General features: G+C 40.5%; 1 protein-coding gene across 1 annotated transcript in view; it reads right to left on the minus strand.

Moving 5' to 3' along the window:
* The window catches only part of rnf141 (ring finger protein 141), a 42,254-nt gene that overhangs the window by 3,638 nt on the left and 22,161 nt on the right, over positions 1-16,455 (minus strand). Inside the window, exons 4-5 of the mRNA XM_048545488.2 lie at positions 11,961-12,133; positions 2,812-2,919 (exon numbers count right to left, since the gene is read on the minus strand). Coding sequence (XP_048401445.1) covers positions 2,812-2,919; positions 11,961-12,133 — 281 coding nt within the window. The remainder of the gene's footprint in view (positions 1-2,811; positions 2,920-11,960; positions 12,134-16,455) is intronic.

The raw sequence follows: 16,455 nt of genomic DNA on the forward strand, positions 1-16,455 counted from the left end.
AATAAGAAACTAATAGGAAAAACTAACAGAACAATGCATTATCTTTAACGAAGAGACTCAGTACATTCAAACAGATGTGATATATAGGGGAACTAAAACTAAGACAAAGAGATTATGATGACACCAGAAGGGTATGTTGTATTTCAGGTGAATTTTTCAATCAAGAACTTGGTTAAAACACGTAATTTACACAGGAGTGGCAGGGGAAAGAAGAGGAAAATAGGCTTGTAAAGTTAGAATGAAAACAAAATTACGGTCAATACAAACAGAAACACAAGAAAATTCTTTCAGCATGTAAAAAGTAAGTGATAGTAGAGGATAGGGCGAGGTCTATAAGGGATAGAGATTCTAGATACAATACACTTTTTTCAAATACAAAAAAGCCAGAATGAGAACTTTATGGCAATACTCACTAAGGAAGAGGGTACTGACAAAAATATTGCTATAATTGATCACTAGAATGTATTGAAGAAGTTCAAGAAAGCTTGGGGGACATAAGTTGTCCCATGTCGATGGTTCACCTCCAAGTTGTGAACGGAAGTGAGAATGTCCATACAGGAGTGGTCTTCAAGCATTCCCTTGGTACAAAAGCACTGTCAAAGGACTGGAAAACAGCAAATGTGACACCATTCTTTAAAAGGAGGATGTAGGGACACTGCTAAAAACTACAAGCTGGGCTGTCTTACATCACTGGTAGGTAAGAGTTTAGAACAAATATCAAAGAAAAATTGGTAGGTAGTTGGAGAGGTTTGAGTTCAATTGGGAAATAAACCTCAAACTGGGGGTACATATGCAAAGATCTTTGATGGCAGTAGGACATGTTAAGATTACTTGTTAGCAAAACATTTGGGATCTTAGGCTTCATAAAGGCATTAGGTTTAATAGTGCAGATGAAATGCTGAATTTTCATGCAACTGTGGCGAGACCACAACTAAAGTATTAAATCTAGTTCTGGTCATCATAATTTAGGAAACTATTGGAATCCTCAAGAGGGTGCAGGATCCTCAAGAGGGTGCAGAGAATATTTAACTGAAAAGTTCCATGAATGAGGAATTTTAGATACAAGATTATGTTAGAAAAGTTCAGTCATTCTTGTTTGGAGCAAATGAGGTTTGAAATGAGATTTGATAGCGGTATGCCAGATTATAACAGGTTTAGAAACAGTAGCCCAAAAAAACAAGTATTCCTATGAGCTGACAGTACAAGTTCTGGAGGGGGTTGAAGCTCCTTTGACGCTGTGGTATCAAACTTACTTTGAGCCATGAACTGCACATTCAAGTCCCATTTTAAGATTTGATTGCTGTAGAAAATGTACTTATAACATGGCCAAACAGGTTGCGTGCTGCTTGCTAATCTTTCGAATACACCTGATACCTAGGCACTAAAAGCAGAATGGTTTCCTGCTCAGACATACACACTGATAATGGCAAAACACTGCCTTTGCCAAGCATAATCATGGACCAATCCAATGGAAACTCATATTTGTCAATGCCTTCTTTGGATACAATACAATACAAGACAGGGAGGGACAAGGTCTCAGAAACACAGATTCAAGGTTTTGTTATAAAGGGAAAGTGATGAAAAAGTTACTATATGCAGCAAGTAGTAATGACCTGGAGTGCACTGCCTAGGAAGTGGAGGGAGTCAATGATCTTAAAAAGGTATTTGGGACACTCTAGGTAAATAAACACAGGGCTACAATAAAAGTAGGGTGGAATGGGACTAACTGTATTTCTCTATAGAGAACCAGCATGGACTCCCAAGGGGTAAATGCCTTCTTTCTGGAACTGTAATGGCTGCAAGACTGTTCAAAATATGGCCCTCTATGGCTAAGCATTTAGTAACCTGACCTCACTGCCATTAGTGCAGTTTCAATTCTTGTCTGATTGTAGATCTGTGAAAGGGACTGGGAAATTTTGCTATGTTAAAGGTGCTAAATAAATGCAAGTAGCAGCTGAATCATGTGCCCTAATTATTGTCACAAACTGATATAACAGCTGCCAAGAGGTTGGACGTAATGGAGAGATGAAAGTAACAATCTCAAAAAGTAAATTCACAAGAGAAATACATCTGAAACAAGCAGCTGCCACCCACTCAGTCTGGCCATGGAGATGGGCAGTTGTTTGTGGCAATATGAAGGGCTGCTGGACGATGTGACCTGTGATTGCAGGGGCTGGACAGAGAAGTGATTTTAACTTCCTATGATTAAATTCTATGTAAGGAAGCACACCAGAAGGGACGGAGGAAACTACAAGCAGTTTTAGTGAGAATATTAATGGTTATTTACGCCACATCCAAGAAAGGCAGAGTGATCTCCTCCTGTGCAAAATTTTCAATGTTTCTAATTTAGTGGGATGTACATTGTATCAGATTTAGCATTTAGGTGTAAAGGAGGTTATTTCCACAATTAGCATTTGCTCAATCCTTCTATTTGTTCATCTACACACCAAAATATTAGAATACTTTGCTGGCAAAATTTTAAATAATTAACAACTCCAAAAATCAATTCATTTAATTGCTCAAAAGTGAGATTACATCAATGACAAGCAATTGGACACTGTCAAATGTACAGGAAAGGAGTGAGATTTTCTTTCTATCAATATACAAAATGCTAGAAGGGTTAAGGCAAAATCCTGGAATTCCCTACTTAACAACATCACACCACAAGACTCGTGGTTCAAGAAGGTGACTTGTGGGTTCCAGCTCTTTGCTACAGCAATCCCAAATTCACTTTGCTGTGTTCCACTAGATTATTTAATCCACTTTCTCACTTTTGACAGCTCACTACAAATACAGGGTCAATAGACTTACCACTTATCAATGCATTTCTGGCAGAAACTATGGGTGCAGGGCAGAATGAGGTCAGCTCGACCATCCATGCAGATACAACATTCTTCTTCATCAGTCATCTCTTTAATCCTACAGAAGAGAGAAAACTGCTTTTGAGTTACATTTCATCAGGCACAAATTTCACATAAATAGCCTAATCTTTTGTTTTGATCTGCGAATGTTGTCCCTATTCTAAGTTCAGAGTTGATCAAATAACAGCATGTAGGTGCCACACACACTCAAAGCAAACATGCTTCCACGCCATTTGTGTCTATATTGACTACTTGCTCCCCTGCGTGCTTGAATTTAGTGGACCTGCACGTCTGCAAACTGTCCCCCAGTGGGATCACAATATTTGGTTGAAGTTTGCTGAGGTAGCAATTAACACACTGTACTCACTATTCAGTTTAGCACAATACTGGGTGAAACCAGATTTAGGAGTCATAGATATAAGATAATCACTAATAAATTCAATCAGGAATTCAGGAGAAACGTTTTGAATCAGAATGAATTGAAAATCTGTAACTCTACTTCAGGGACTGGTTGAGGGGAATACCGTAATATATTCGTGGGGAGGCTCGATAACCACAAGTCGTAGAGGCATACAGTGAGGAAATAAGCCCTTCGGTCCAACTAGCCCATGCCAATCATGTCCCCAAACTAGTCTCACTTACCTGCAATTTAGCCCATACCCCTCCAAACAGAAACAGAAGATGCACCAATAATAGATAACAAAGTGTGAAGCTGGACGAACACAGCAGGCCAAGCAGCATCTTAGGAGCAAAACCCGAAGGTTGCAGGAACAGAAAATCATATTCCGCTTGGGAACCCTGCTGCCCAATGGTATCAATGTGGACTTCACAAGGTTCAAAATCTCCCCTTCCCCCACCGCATCCCAAAACCAGCCTAGCTCATCCCCGCCTCCCTAACCTGTTCTTCCTCTCACCTATCCCTTCCTCCCATCTCAAGCCGCACCTCCATTTCCCACCTACTAACCTCATCCCACCCCCTTGACCTATCCATCCTCTCCGGACTGACCTATCCCCTCCCTACCTATACTCTCCTCTCCACCTATCTTCTCCTCTATCCATCTTTGGTCCGCCTCCCCCTCTCTCCCTATTTATTTCCAGAACCCTCTCCCCACCCCCCCTCTCTGATGAAGGGTCCAGGCCCGAAACGTCAGCTTTTGTGCTCCTAAGATGCTGCTTGGCCTGCTGTGTTCATCCAGCTACACTTTGTTATCTCGGATTCTCCAGCATCTGCAGTTCCCATTATCTCTAATGCAACAATAGTGGTGGGTGAGGGTTAACTATAAACATTAGCATGGATCAGTGGGGCCAAATGACCCATTTTTGTGCTGTACATTCCAAATCAATGAACAGCTTATTATCAGTTAACTGTGATAGTTACAATGTGTGATTTTCCATGGGTTAGCTGGGTACTTGCAGCTTTCTCTTGCAGTTGTTTATCAGATCCCATGATAGCACTATTTTTAACTGCAGATTATGCCACTGAATTGGTAAGCTTCTTTAAGCTGCAGATATCACTGGTGCTTTCAGTAAGTCACCCTATGTTCTAACACGTGCTTAACTACTCAGCAATCTTTTACAGCAAATAGGCATTTGGTTTCAATTTTGTATGCGTCTTTATTTCTTCACAGGTTTATTATGTAGATTATGTTCTGCATTACTTATAAACAACATCCATGAAGCAAAAGAACACCCAGAATATCTATGGTGTGAAAAGGGGTTGCTCAAATTACTGTTTATGAAAGATTATTATTTGAAGAGAAATATTTTTAATTCTGAAGTATAACATACTCCACATAATAGAAATACATACTACATGACCACTATTGCACAATGTATTTAACAGATAAATTAAAAGACCATTATATTAAATTGAAATTACTATTCTTCTGAAAATCTCGAATAATCAACTATATTCATTCCAGATTTCATCAGATAAAGTTCGCACCAGACATTAACTGAACTACAAAATAAATATTCAGAAAAGGGCAAATGATTTTAATGAAGTCTATCCACTCTAAGACTGTACCAGCAACTGACCAGACAGTATCCAGGTGGGGAAATACCCTCAACTGACAGGAATATGCCTATTGCCACACGAGGGAGATGAGAATGCATACAAATATTGTTAAGTATTCTGGTAAACTGATGAAAACAAAGCTGTGGTGGGAACAATTCTATTGGCATATAATGAATGACAGAGAGAAAAGGTCAAGTTACATCCCAACATTGCTGAGGTGGAGTTGCAAAATCAATAAAACTGGATTGCTGACAATTTCAAGCCATTGTGAGATAGACGGAGATATCATTCAAGCAATTGCTACTCATCACAGCCTACTCCCAATTGAAGAATCTATTCCTGTTCCCTTATTCTTTTCTCCGCACCTCCCACCACCCCACACAGGCAAACCCTTGTTTACAGCACTGCTCTCTGTAGCCAGTACCATTGTCTCAGTCAGCACATATTAAGCATTCAATTCTCCACAAAGTCCCAAAAGCCATTTAAGCATAGACAAGTTACTGTGGCATGCTAGGCTTAGTTACACCTCCCTTTGTAAGAGATATCTCTCAAACTGAGTAACCTTGTGTAAAGCTTCTAACACCATCTTGTGGTCAGAAAAGCCCTGCACACACATTTATTTCAATGCAAGGTACTCACTACTGTGTTGTTACACAAATACCAATACTGAATAAATAATAACAATGTCTCCTTGATGAAGCAGCTTAACATCATCACTAAGCTAAATGGACATGTATATGTGTGTCTCATGTTACTAGATTTTATTCTAGTATGCCCAGCAGGTGCAGAACTTGCAGTTTCAATAATTTAGTGATATCTATTGCATGTGTTCCATTAAAAGGGCTTACTTTTACAGGGTCTACCAAAAGCAATTCAAAAAAAGTAGAAGCCCCAACATGTAATTTTTCATTTTTAACAAAAATACAGGCTTTCCGCAAACCAACTAATCAGAAGAATTTCAGCAATTGCTATAATCGTACTTGCTATATTAGAGGCTATGTGAGATGATCACCCATAAATCAGGAATTCAAAAGGAAACTTCCTCCAAAAACTGAAGAATGTAGAACCCATTACACCATAAACTGGTTGAAGTATCGACTCATTTTGGTAAAAATTAGATGGAACAGTTTGACAGTGAGGAATTTGGATCAGAAGCAACTGCGCTAAAGTTAAATACAGGCAACTGCATGGGAATGAAGGCAAAATTAGCTGGAGTGGACTGGAAGAAAACTTTAGCCGAAAAGATGGTTAAAGGGCAATGGCAGATGTTTAAAGAAAATGTTCATGGCTCACAACAAAGATATAACTTAGTAAGGAATAAGGATTCTAAGAAGGGGATAAAATGGTTAAGTAGGGAAGTTAAGGGCAGTACCAAATTGAAATAAAAAGACATACAATGTGGTAAAGATTAATGGTTAAAAGCTAACAAAAGATGACAAAAAAAAGGAGAGAATGAACTAGGAGAGCAAGCTAGCAGGTAAAATAAATATAGACCCTAAGAGCATCTTCAAATATATAAAAAGAGAGACAGGCAACAGGGACAAGTCTAGGGAAATAATAATAGGGACTTAGGAATGGCCGAAGAGTTAAACAAATATTTTGCATCAGTTTTCATTATAAAAGGATAGCATTTGAGAATACTAGACAATCAAGGGGTAGAGCTGGAAATAAGCACAGTAACAATCATGACAGAAAAAGTATTGGGGAGACTAACTCATAACCTAGTAGGTTTCACACACAGGTAAATACATAGAACAGTACAGCACAGAACAGGCACTTCAGCCCACAATGTTGTGCTGACCATTGATCCTCATGTATGCACCCTCAAATTTCTGTGACCATATGCATGTCCAGCAGTCTCTTAAATGTCCCCAATGACCTTGCTTCCACAACTGCTGCTGGCAATGCATTCCATGCTCACACAACTCTGTGTAAAGAACCCGCCTCTGACATCGCCTCTATACTTTCCACCAACCAGCTTAAAACTATGACCCCTCGTGTTAGCCTTTTCTGCCCTGGGAAATAGTCTCTGGCTATCAACTCTATCTATGCCTCTCATTATCTTGTATACCTCAATTAGGTCCCCTCTCCTCCTCCTTTTCTCCAATGAAAAGAGTCCGAGCTCAGTCAACCTCTCTTCATAAGAAAGCCCTCCAGTCCAGGCAGCATCCTGGTAAACCTCCTCTGAACCCTCTCCAAAGCATCCACATCTTTCCTATAATAGGGCAACCAGAACTGGATGCAGTATTCCAAGTGCGGTCTAACCAAAGTTTTATAGAGCTGCAACAAGATCTCACGACTCTTAAACTCAATCCCCCTGTTAATGAAAGCCAAAACACCATACGCTTTCTTAACAACCCTGTCCACTTGGGTGGCCATTTTAAGGGATCTATGTATCTGCACACCAAGGTCCCTCTGTTCCTCCACACTACCAAGAATCCTATCCTTAATCCTGTACTCAGCTTTCAAATTCGACCTTCCAAAATGCATTACTTCGCATTTATCCAGATTGAACTCCATCTGCCACCTCTCAGCCCATCTCTGCATCCTGTCAATGTCCCGCTGCAGCCTACAACAGCCCTCTATACTGTCAACGACACCTCCAACCTTCGTGTCATCTGAAAACTTGCTGACCCATCCTTCAATCCCCTCATCCAAGTCATTAATAAAAATTACAAACAGTAGAGGCCCAAGGACAGAGCCCTGTGGAACACCACTCACCACTGACTTCCAGGCAGAATATTTTCCTTCTACTACCACTTGCTGTCTTCTGTTGGCCAGCCAATTCTGTATCCAAGCAGCTAAGTTCCCCTGTATCCCATTCCTCCTGACCTTCTGAATGAGCCTACCATGGGGAACCTTATCAAATGCCTTGCTGAAGTCCCTATAGACCACATCCACAGCTCGACCCTCATCAACTTTTCTAGTCACATCCACAAAGAACTCGATAAGGTTTGTGAGGCATGACCTGCCTCTCGCAAAGCCGTGTTGACTGCATTTAATCAAGCCATGCTCTTCCAGATGGTCATAAATCCTATCCCTCAGATTCCTTTCTAACACCTTGCAGACGACAGACGTGAGACTTACTGGTCTGTAATTGCTGGGGATTTCCCTATTTCCTTTCTTGAAGGGAGGAATTACATTTGCCTCTCTCCAGTCCTCAGGTACAACTCCAGTGGAGAGCGAGGATGCAAAGATCTTCGCAAGTGGCAAAGCAATTGCATTTCTCGTTTCCCAAAGCAGCCGAGGACAAATCTGGTCCGGGCCTGATGACTTGTCAATCTTAATGTTTGTCAAAATTTTCAGCACATCAGCTTCCTCTATCTCTATCCATTCCAGCATGCACACCTGCTCTTCAAAGGTTTCATTCACTACAGTAGATATACGGGCAGTGACCTTCCGAGAATCATTTGATTCTGGAAAAGTCCAAGAGGATTGAAAATCTGCCAATGTAACACATTTATTCAAAAAGGAAGACAAAAATGTAACCGTAGGCCAGTTAGCTTAATATCCTTTATTGGGAAAATGTTACTCTTACGCTGTTTTCCAAACTTTTCATTATCAAGACACATTTCAATGACACCATTAATTCCACCATACAACCCATTTTTCCAGTTAAATTGATTGCTTATAAAATGTCATATTTACTATGCCTTAGTAGGAAATGGAGACATTCCTGAAGGGGAGGCAATGCGGCGCTGTCACTGGACTATTAATCCAGAGACCTAGATAACATTCTGGGAACCCAGGTTCGAATCCTGCATGGCAGATGGTGGAATTTGAATTCAATTAGTATTGGGAATTAAGGGTCTAATGATGACCATGAAACCATTGTCGACTATTGGAAAATCCCATGTGGTTCATTAATGTCCGTTAGGGAAGGAAACTGCCATCCTTACCTGGTCTGGCCCATATATGACTCTAGACCCACAGCAATGTGGTTGACTCTGAACTGCCCTCTGGGCAATTAGGGATTGGTGATAAATCCTCATGTATAAATGAATAAAGAAAAACAAACTCTGTTGTGAGGGGTTCCCCTGCGGCCTCCTCATTCCTCATCTAGCCACCTCACATAACTATACCCATCTCGCAGACAACATCGTGCGGCCCTTTCATGGAGAAGAAGCCTGGGTTGCTGGAGAAGAAGCCTGGGTGAGGCGATGGACCAAACCCCTCTCTTCTGGACAGCTCCAACTAATGGCCAGCTCTGTGCACAGCAACTCCAGCACTCACCACATTCTTGGCTCAGCTCCGGTACGGCCCTGATCACCTACAGCAGCAGAAAAATGTGATTTGACTGATTCAGCCTAGCAAAGGGCAAAAGGCGATAGATGACAGGCTCACCTGTCCCATGCACTGTGACATAGCTATTCACCACACAGATGCACCACTGCCTCCATGTCAGTGGCACCTGGTATCAGCAGATAAAGTGGTGCTGCTTTCTGAAAATTTACCAGCACCCTTCTCAACTGGTCACAAACTGAAAACCACTGGTCTATTATAATGGGTGTAGTAGCAGAACATTTAGAAACACATCAAGCAATGATCAAGCAGAATCTGTATGGCTTTTGTAATGGAAAAATCATGCTTGACAAATGTATTACTGTTCTTTAGAAATATAACAAGCCAGGTAGTTAAAGGGGAACCAGTAGATGTAATATATTTCAATTTCCAAAAGGCATTTAATAATACTGCACATAAAGCTACTTGATAAGGGCCCGAGGTGTAAGTGTTGTGTATAGCCATGGAGAGGGGTTTGGCCACAGACAATCAGAATAAAGTAGACATGTGCAGAATGGCAACCTGTAATTAGTCAAGTACCAGAGGGATCAGTGCTCAGGCCACAATTACTTAATGTAGATTAATAATTTGGATGTCGGAAGTGAATGTACTATAGCTATGTTTGCAGATGGCACAAAATTAGGTGGGAAGTAGTGAGGATGACATTAGGAGGCTAGAGAAGGATATAGACACGTGAAGAGACTGGGTAAAACTCGGCAGATGGAATATAGTATGGGAAATCCTCAGGTTATGCACTTTGGCAGGAAGAATAGAAAACCTGAACATCATGTAAACGGGGAAAGACGGCAGAAAGCTGCAGTATTGGAGGATGTTGAATTCCTAGTGCATGAATCACATAAAGCTAGCATCCAAGTTCAGCAGATACTAGGAAAGGCAAATGGAATACGGTATAACAATAGGGAGCTCTTGTCAAAATTATATAAGGCTCCAGTCAGAACACATTTGGTATACTGTGAACAGTTTTATCACCTCACCTAAGGAAAGATATACTGATATTGGTAGACAGTGCAGAGAAGGTTCACTAGGTTGATCTTGGTATAGAGGAATTTTCCTACAATGAGAAGTAGGTAGGTTGGGTATGTACTCGTTGAGGTTTAGAAGAATGATACAAGGCCTTATTGAAACATCCAAGGTTCTTAGGATGCTTGACTGGTTGGATGCAGACAGGGTCTTTCCCTTTATGAGGCAGCATAATCTCAGAATAAAGAGACAAAGGAGGAATTTCTTTTCTCCCAGAGGGTGATAAATCTGTGGAATTCTTCACGACAGAGAGCAGTCATGGCTGGATCATGAAGTATATTAAAGGTTGAGACAGATTTTTAATCATTAAGAAAATAAATAGTCACAGAGATAAAGCAGGAAAGAAAGCTAAAAGCCTGCTGGCCTTCATAACAAGAGGAATTGAGTATAGGAGCAAAGAGGTCCTTCTACAGCTGTACAGGGCCGTGGTGAGACCGCACCTGGAATATTGTGTGCAGTTTTGGTCTCCAAATTTGAGGAAGGACATTCTTGCTATTGAAGGAGTACAGCATAGGTTCACGAGGTCAATTCCCGGAATGGCAAAACGATCATATGTTGAAAGATTGGAGTGACTGGGTGTGTATACACTTGAGTTTAGAAGGATGAGAGAGGATCTCATTGGGGCGTATAAGATTATTAAGGGATTGGACACTCTGGAGGCAGGAAGCATGTTTCCGCTGATGGGTGAGTCCAGAACCAGAGGACACAGTTTAAAAATAAGGGGTAGGCCGTTCTGAACAGAGAGTGGTGGATATATGGAATGCTCTGCCCCAGAAGGCAGTGGAGGCCAACTCTCTGGATACTTTCAAGAAAGAGATAGATAGAGCTCTTAAAGATAGCGGAATCAAGGGTTATGGGAATAAGGCAAGAACAGGATACTGATTGTAGATGAGAGATAATGGGAACTGCAGATGCTGAAGAATTCCAAGATAATAAAATGTGAGGCTGGATGAACATAGCAGGCCAAGCAGCATCTCAGGAGCACAAAAGCTGACGTTTCGGGCCTAGACCCTTCATCAGAGGGGGCTCTCTGATGAAGGGTCTAGGCCCGAAACGTCAGCTTTTGTGCTCCTGAGATGCTGCTTGGCCTGCTGTATTCATCCAGCCTCATTTTATTATACTGATTGTAGATGATCAGCCATGATCATAATGAATGGTGGTGCTGGCTCGAGGGGCCAAATGCCCTACTCCAGCACCCATTGTCTATTGTCTATTGAAAGTGGAGCTGAGAATCATCAGATCAGCACTGATCTTTTTTGCTTTTACGTCATATGGAAGAATGGAATCTATGCTTATGACGATATATTTAGATTAGTCAAGTTAAGAGGAGGCTTGTGTAAAGCATAAACCCAAGCAGGGACAGGTCATATTGGTTTCTATGCTGTATATTTCATGCATCTATATGGATAGGATCACATGATCTAAAGCTGGACGGAAATAATCACAGGACAAATTGTTGAAACACTCATCATTGGAGCTCAAGTTCTTCATCACTGACAGTATTTTACCATTGACTATGTGTGGCATTTTAAAACTGCTGAAAGCCATTATGCGCTCTTGCCTTAAACCTACCTGATCCTTCTCCTTGCAACATCCATACCAGGTTCTCTATTAATTTTTAAAACTAAAGTAATTTTTAAAACTAAGAATAACAAGGTTAATGTGCGATTTTTCAAAGCAGTGCAGAACAGACCAAAAAACCATGAAAAGAATATCACATCTCAGCAGTTTATTAACCTAACAATCAAAGGTTCACTTACTTTCCTAGCCAGAGACTGGCCTGACAGGATGATCCATTTGCTGCAGTCCCTTCACAGATGTTGCTTTGGGTAAGAACCCCACCTGCCTGCATGGTGATCTCTCGATATAGCTGAGTGAACTGATAGAGATTTAGAATTCTAGAGGCATCAATATTTCCCGTAGTCTTGTTAATCTGCCAAAACATATACCAAATGACTGATTAAATGCAGAAGAATGCATCAGCAGACACGAAAAAAACTTGTATTTATATAATATCTTCAATGTGTTGAAATCTCTCAAGCCACTTCAAAGGAGCATCAAGAACAAAACCTGACATTGAACCATGTAACGTCATATCAGGGTAAAAAACTGAAAGCTTCACGAAAGACATAAATTTTCAGGAGTATCTTCCAGGAGACTGAAGCAGATTTGGAGAGGTTTCGGGAAGGAATTCTAGAGCTCAGGGCCTCAGAAGCTGTGGGGGCCAAGGAAGCAGGAGGATGAGCAAGAAGGCAGAATTATAGGAAAGTAGAGATCTTGAGAAAGAGTTGTCAGAGTTGAAGCAGTTACATAGACAGGGAGGGGTGAGGCCATAGAGGGAATTGTGCACAAGGATGAGGAAAATTGAAAATTAAAAATTCGCATAAATAAGACATGACAACACTGTTGCATGTGCCGTCATTCAGATGAGATTTTAAACTAAGGCCCCATATGCCCTCTTAGGTGGCCATAAATGATCTCACAGGTCTATTTCGAAGTAGAACAGGAGGGCTATTCCAAATGTTCTGGAAACAATGTTCATCTTTCAATCAAATATCACAAAAGCAGATTGCATGGCCATTATCACTTAGCAAACTCCCATTACAGCAATGTACATATTAGCTATCAAACTTACTATACCTATAGTAACACTTCAAAATATTACGGGCTGCAAAGCACTTTGAGATATGTAGTCATTAGAGATGATAATATAAATACTTCTTTTTCTTTCATTCTTTAAGTGGTCTTCCTTCAAACCTAAACAAGTTGTTTGTATTGCTTTTTGGATTTTAGTTTGCTCTTGCACTTATTTAGCATTTTATTCAAACTTTGGTAAGTGCTAAATTGCTTCACCACCAGTTACGCAGTTTAGTACTGTTGTCACTGATGTTCTGCAGGCTCACATGATTGCTATTTGCACATACAGATATAACAAATGAGATGAATGTCTGATTACTGTTTCTTCTGGGAGCATTAGTTAAGGACAAAACATTGGTTAGAATGTGTAAAGATTGCCCCTTTCTTTTCTTTTAACCATTGAAAAGGCTGATAAAGTCTTGTTTTAACATTTTATCTGACAGAAGATGCACTGCACTATAAGTATCAGGAGATTATGTGCTTCAGTCGTAGGGTGGGGTTTGAATCTGTGCCTTTCTAGAAGTGGTATTCACCGAGTTAAACCATAAAGTCATGGGAATTCAATTATTCTTCTCTTAAAATGCTTTGCAAGAGACTTGGGTGTTGACTGTCTGTCTGGAGTTTGCGCATTCTCCCTTCATCTGCGTGGCTTTCTGCCTAGTGCTCCAGTTCCCACGCATCGTCTTAAGATGTGCAAGTTAGGTGGATTGGCCACAGTAAACTGTCCCATAGAATCCAGGGATGTGTAGGCTAGATGGATTAGCCATGGTAAATGTGGGGTTATGGGGATAGGGTGGGGGTCTGGATCTGCTTGGGACGTTCTTTAGAGGTTGGTACACACTTGATGGGTTGAAAGGTCTTTTTCTGTACTGTAGGGGTTCTATGGTTTGAACTCCAAATTCTTTCTTAACCAATTTTCCCTACTTTCTAATCTTTGGGCTGTTGGAATATTTTGTTGATTCTTGTGAGTCCACTGGCATGGACCTTTCACAATTCCGATGGCATAACATTTTCAGTTCAAACAATTTGAACATTTCTAGCCAAGTTCTCCTGGCTTTAAAGCACTTCAGCTGAAGTGACTGGTTTCCCTGAAATAAAAGCTTGATTCTTGTGCTGGAGAAACTGTTCTCCTTTCTAAACCAAACTCCTGGCTCTTATTAATTAAGCTCAAAGCTAGAACTAATAGTTTTCCGGTCTGTTGTAAATTCAGCAGTACAAACATTCCATTTATTAACACTATAGTGTTCTCTCCAGGCATGTGACTGTAGTTGAAATGTTGTTTTGGAACCGTACTTGGTTAACTGCTTCAAATGAACTTCTGAATGATTTAGAAAGGCTAGCTCACTGAAGTAATTCAACATAGTACGGTAGATACACACAAGGTATACTTTTTAAAATCACAACATCTGAATTAGATCACACCTTAAACTTCTATCATCATGGGAATACATGCCTACTCTTCAGGACTTGTGATCATAATTTAACTCTTTTTAAATTTTAAAGGGGCACACTATATGTCAATAAATGCAAGGGTCTTCTGTATTTACCTGCCCGAATGGTACAGTGAAGTCTAAAACTCTGTTCTGCATTCAATATGAATAAAGTAAAATAAAGGGAGGAACTGAACGTCTCTGCTAGGAGGTTGAAGGAAGTGTTTCAATTTGGTTTTCTAGTGGAATAATTTAGAGTTTGCTTAAAATATTAAACTCAGGAATTTTTTTTAATGTTTACTTCAATTAACAAAGCAATATATTCAGGTCAGTCAGACACAAACTGCACAATCTGTCTATATAAATCATGATTTCTGAGAATAACTTACAACTCCAATGCTTAGCTTGTACCACCCACTCTTCTAGCAACAGTCCAAAATTGAAGGAACAGATAAAGGCAGGAACAAAGGAACATTGACTGAAGGCTATAGAAGCAGTTTACCATTACCATGACACAACAATGGTAAAAGTTTAGTGCATGAATGTTCAAATTCAGTAATCAAGGTAATTAGTGAACAGGATATTAATAACAAAGTGAATTGCTTGAAATTGCACGTTTCACTGCCTGCATTAGATAATTGAATGCTTCAGCACAGAAAGAAAGCTGAGACCCATCAGGCCTATGCTAGTGTTTTGTCCTTCCCGAAGAGTCACCCACAATAATCCCTCAGTCTCTTTGACAAAGAACTAGTTAATTTCCTTTAAAATAACTTGTGGGGTCTGTGTCAACATCAGTTTCTGGTAGAGAATTCCACATCACTATGTATACAAAGAAATAATTTGATAACGTTCCCTTTTACTTGAATACAGATTTGAGATTCTTTTCACTGCTCTTTTTACAATGTTCACTACGCTGCCGCTATTCAGATACAGCTCACCAATGAAAAAAAGTGCAACACTGGGGCCGAGGATTTATCAATAGCATCTGACAGAACGATAGAAGGAATTTAGTTCCATTTGATAGCAGTCTCATCTGAGACATTATCCAGTGGGTTCTGCCTCAATCCAGGTCACAAGAATGGAGCTCAGAAATATGGGAGTAATGCATTAAGATTTATCCATTGCTGTGACAAAATACCCAGTGGATTATTGCAAGAGCAATAATTGCAAGAATATATTTGGTTGCAACTTGCCTAAGGCTGGAACCTGATTGATAAAGAGCATTTCAGAATGACAAGCTACAAAAAGGTGGAAGGGTAATTCTGCTACAGGACGGCATTAGTTCAATACTAAGATTACCTCAGTTTGAGAGATCAGGTAGAGATAGGAAATAGTAAAGATAAGGGACAATTTGTGGGAGTATGATTTAGACCCCTGAAAACATCTGGATACAGAGCAGAAAAGAAGGCACAAATGTAAGAAATGTAAGCAGCACATAAGAAATGTGTCTTAAAAATCACAGGTGACTTTAATCCACAAGTATATCAGGAGAACGGAACAGTGTATTTTTTAGAGTGGTACACTTCCGAGCCAACAGCAGAATGGGCTATCCTAGACCTGGTAATATGCAATGAAATGCAATTAATCAATAACCTTATAGTATAGGAACATTACAAAGGTAAATGACACCATGTTAGATTACACATTCAGTTTGAAAGGGAGAATTGTGAGAACATGTCTGGTGTTATAAACCTAAATAAACTTGCTTCTGCATTTGATTAAACCAAGTTGTTAGCTGAGAAGAACTGTGTGCAATGCTTGATAGAAATGCAAACTTGCTCATACATAAATGGTAGATCATAGAATCCTTACAATGTGGAAACAGACCCTTCAGACCTGCAAGTCCACACCGACCCCTTGGAGCTTCCCACCCAGACCCATCCCCCTATAATCCACCTGAACTACACATCCATGAACACTATGGGCAATACAGCATGGCCAATCCACCTAACCTGCACATCTTTGGACCGTGGGAGGAAACTGGAAGACCCGGAGGAAATCCATGCAGATACGGGGAGAATGTGCAAACCCCACACAGATAGCCGCTCGGGGGCGGAATCGAACCTAGGTCCCGGGCGCTGTGAAGCAGCAGTGCTAACCACTGAGCCACCGTGACGCCCAAGAGGAGCTTTGGAGAGTTCTAACACCTCACTGGCATGCTGTCACTTTACCTTCCACTCGTCAGCAG

Source organism: Stegostoma tigrinum, chromosome 17, assembly GCF_030684315.1.
Source record: "Stegostoma tigrinum isolate sSteTig4 chromosome 17, sSteTig4.hap1, whole genome shotgun sequence".
Lineage (NCBI taxonomy): Eukaryota > Metazoa > Chordata > Chondrichthyes > Orectolobiformes > Stegostomatidae > Stegostoma > Stegostoma tigrinum.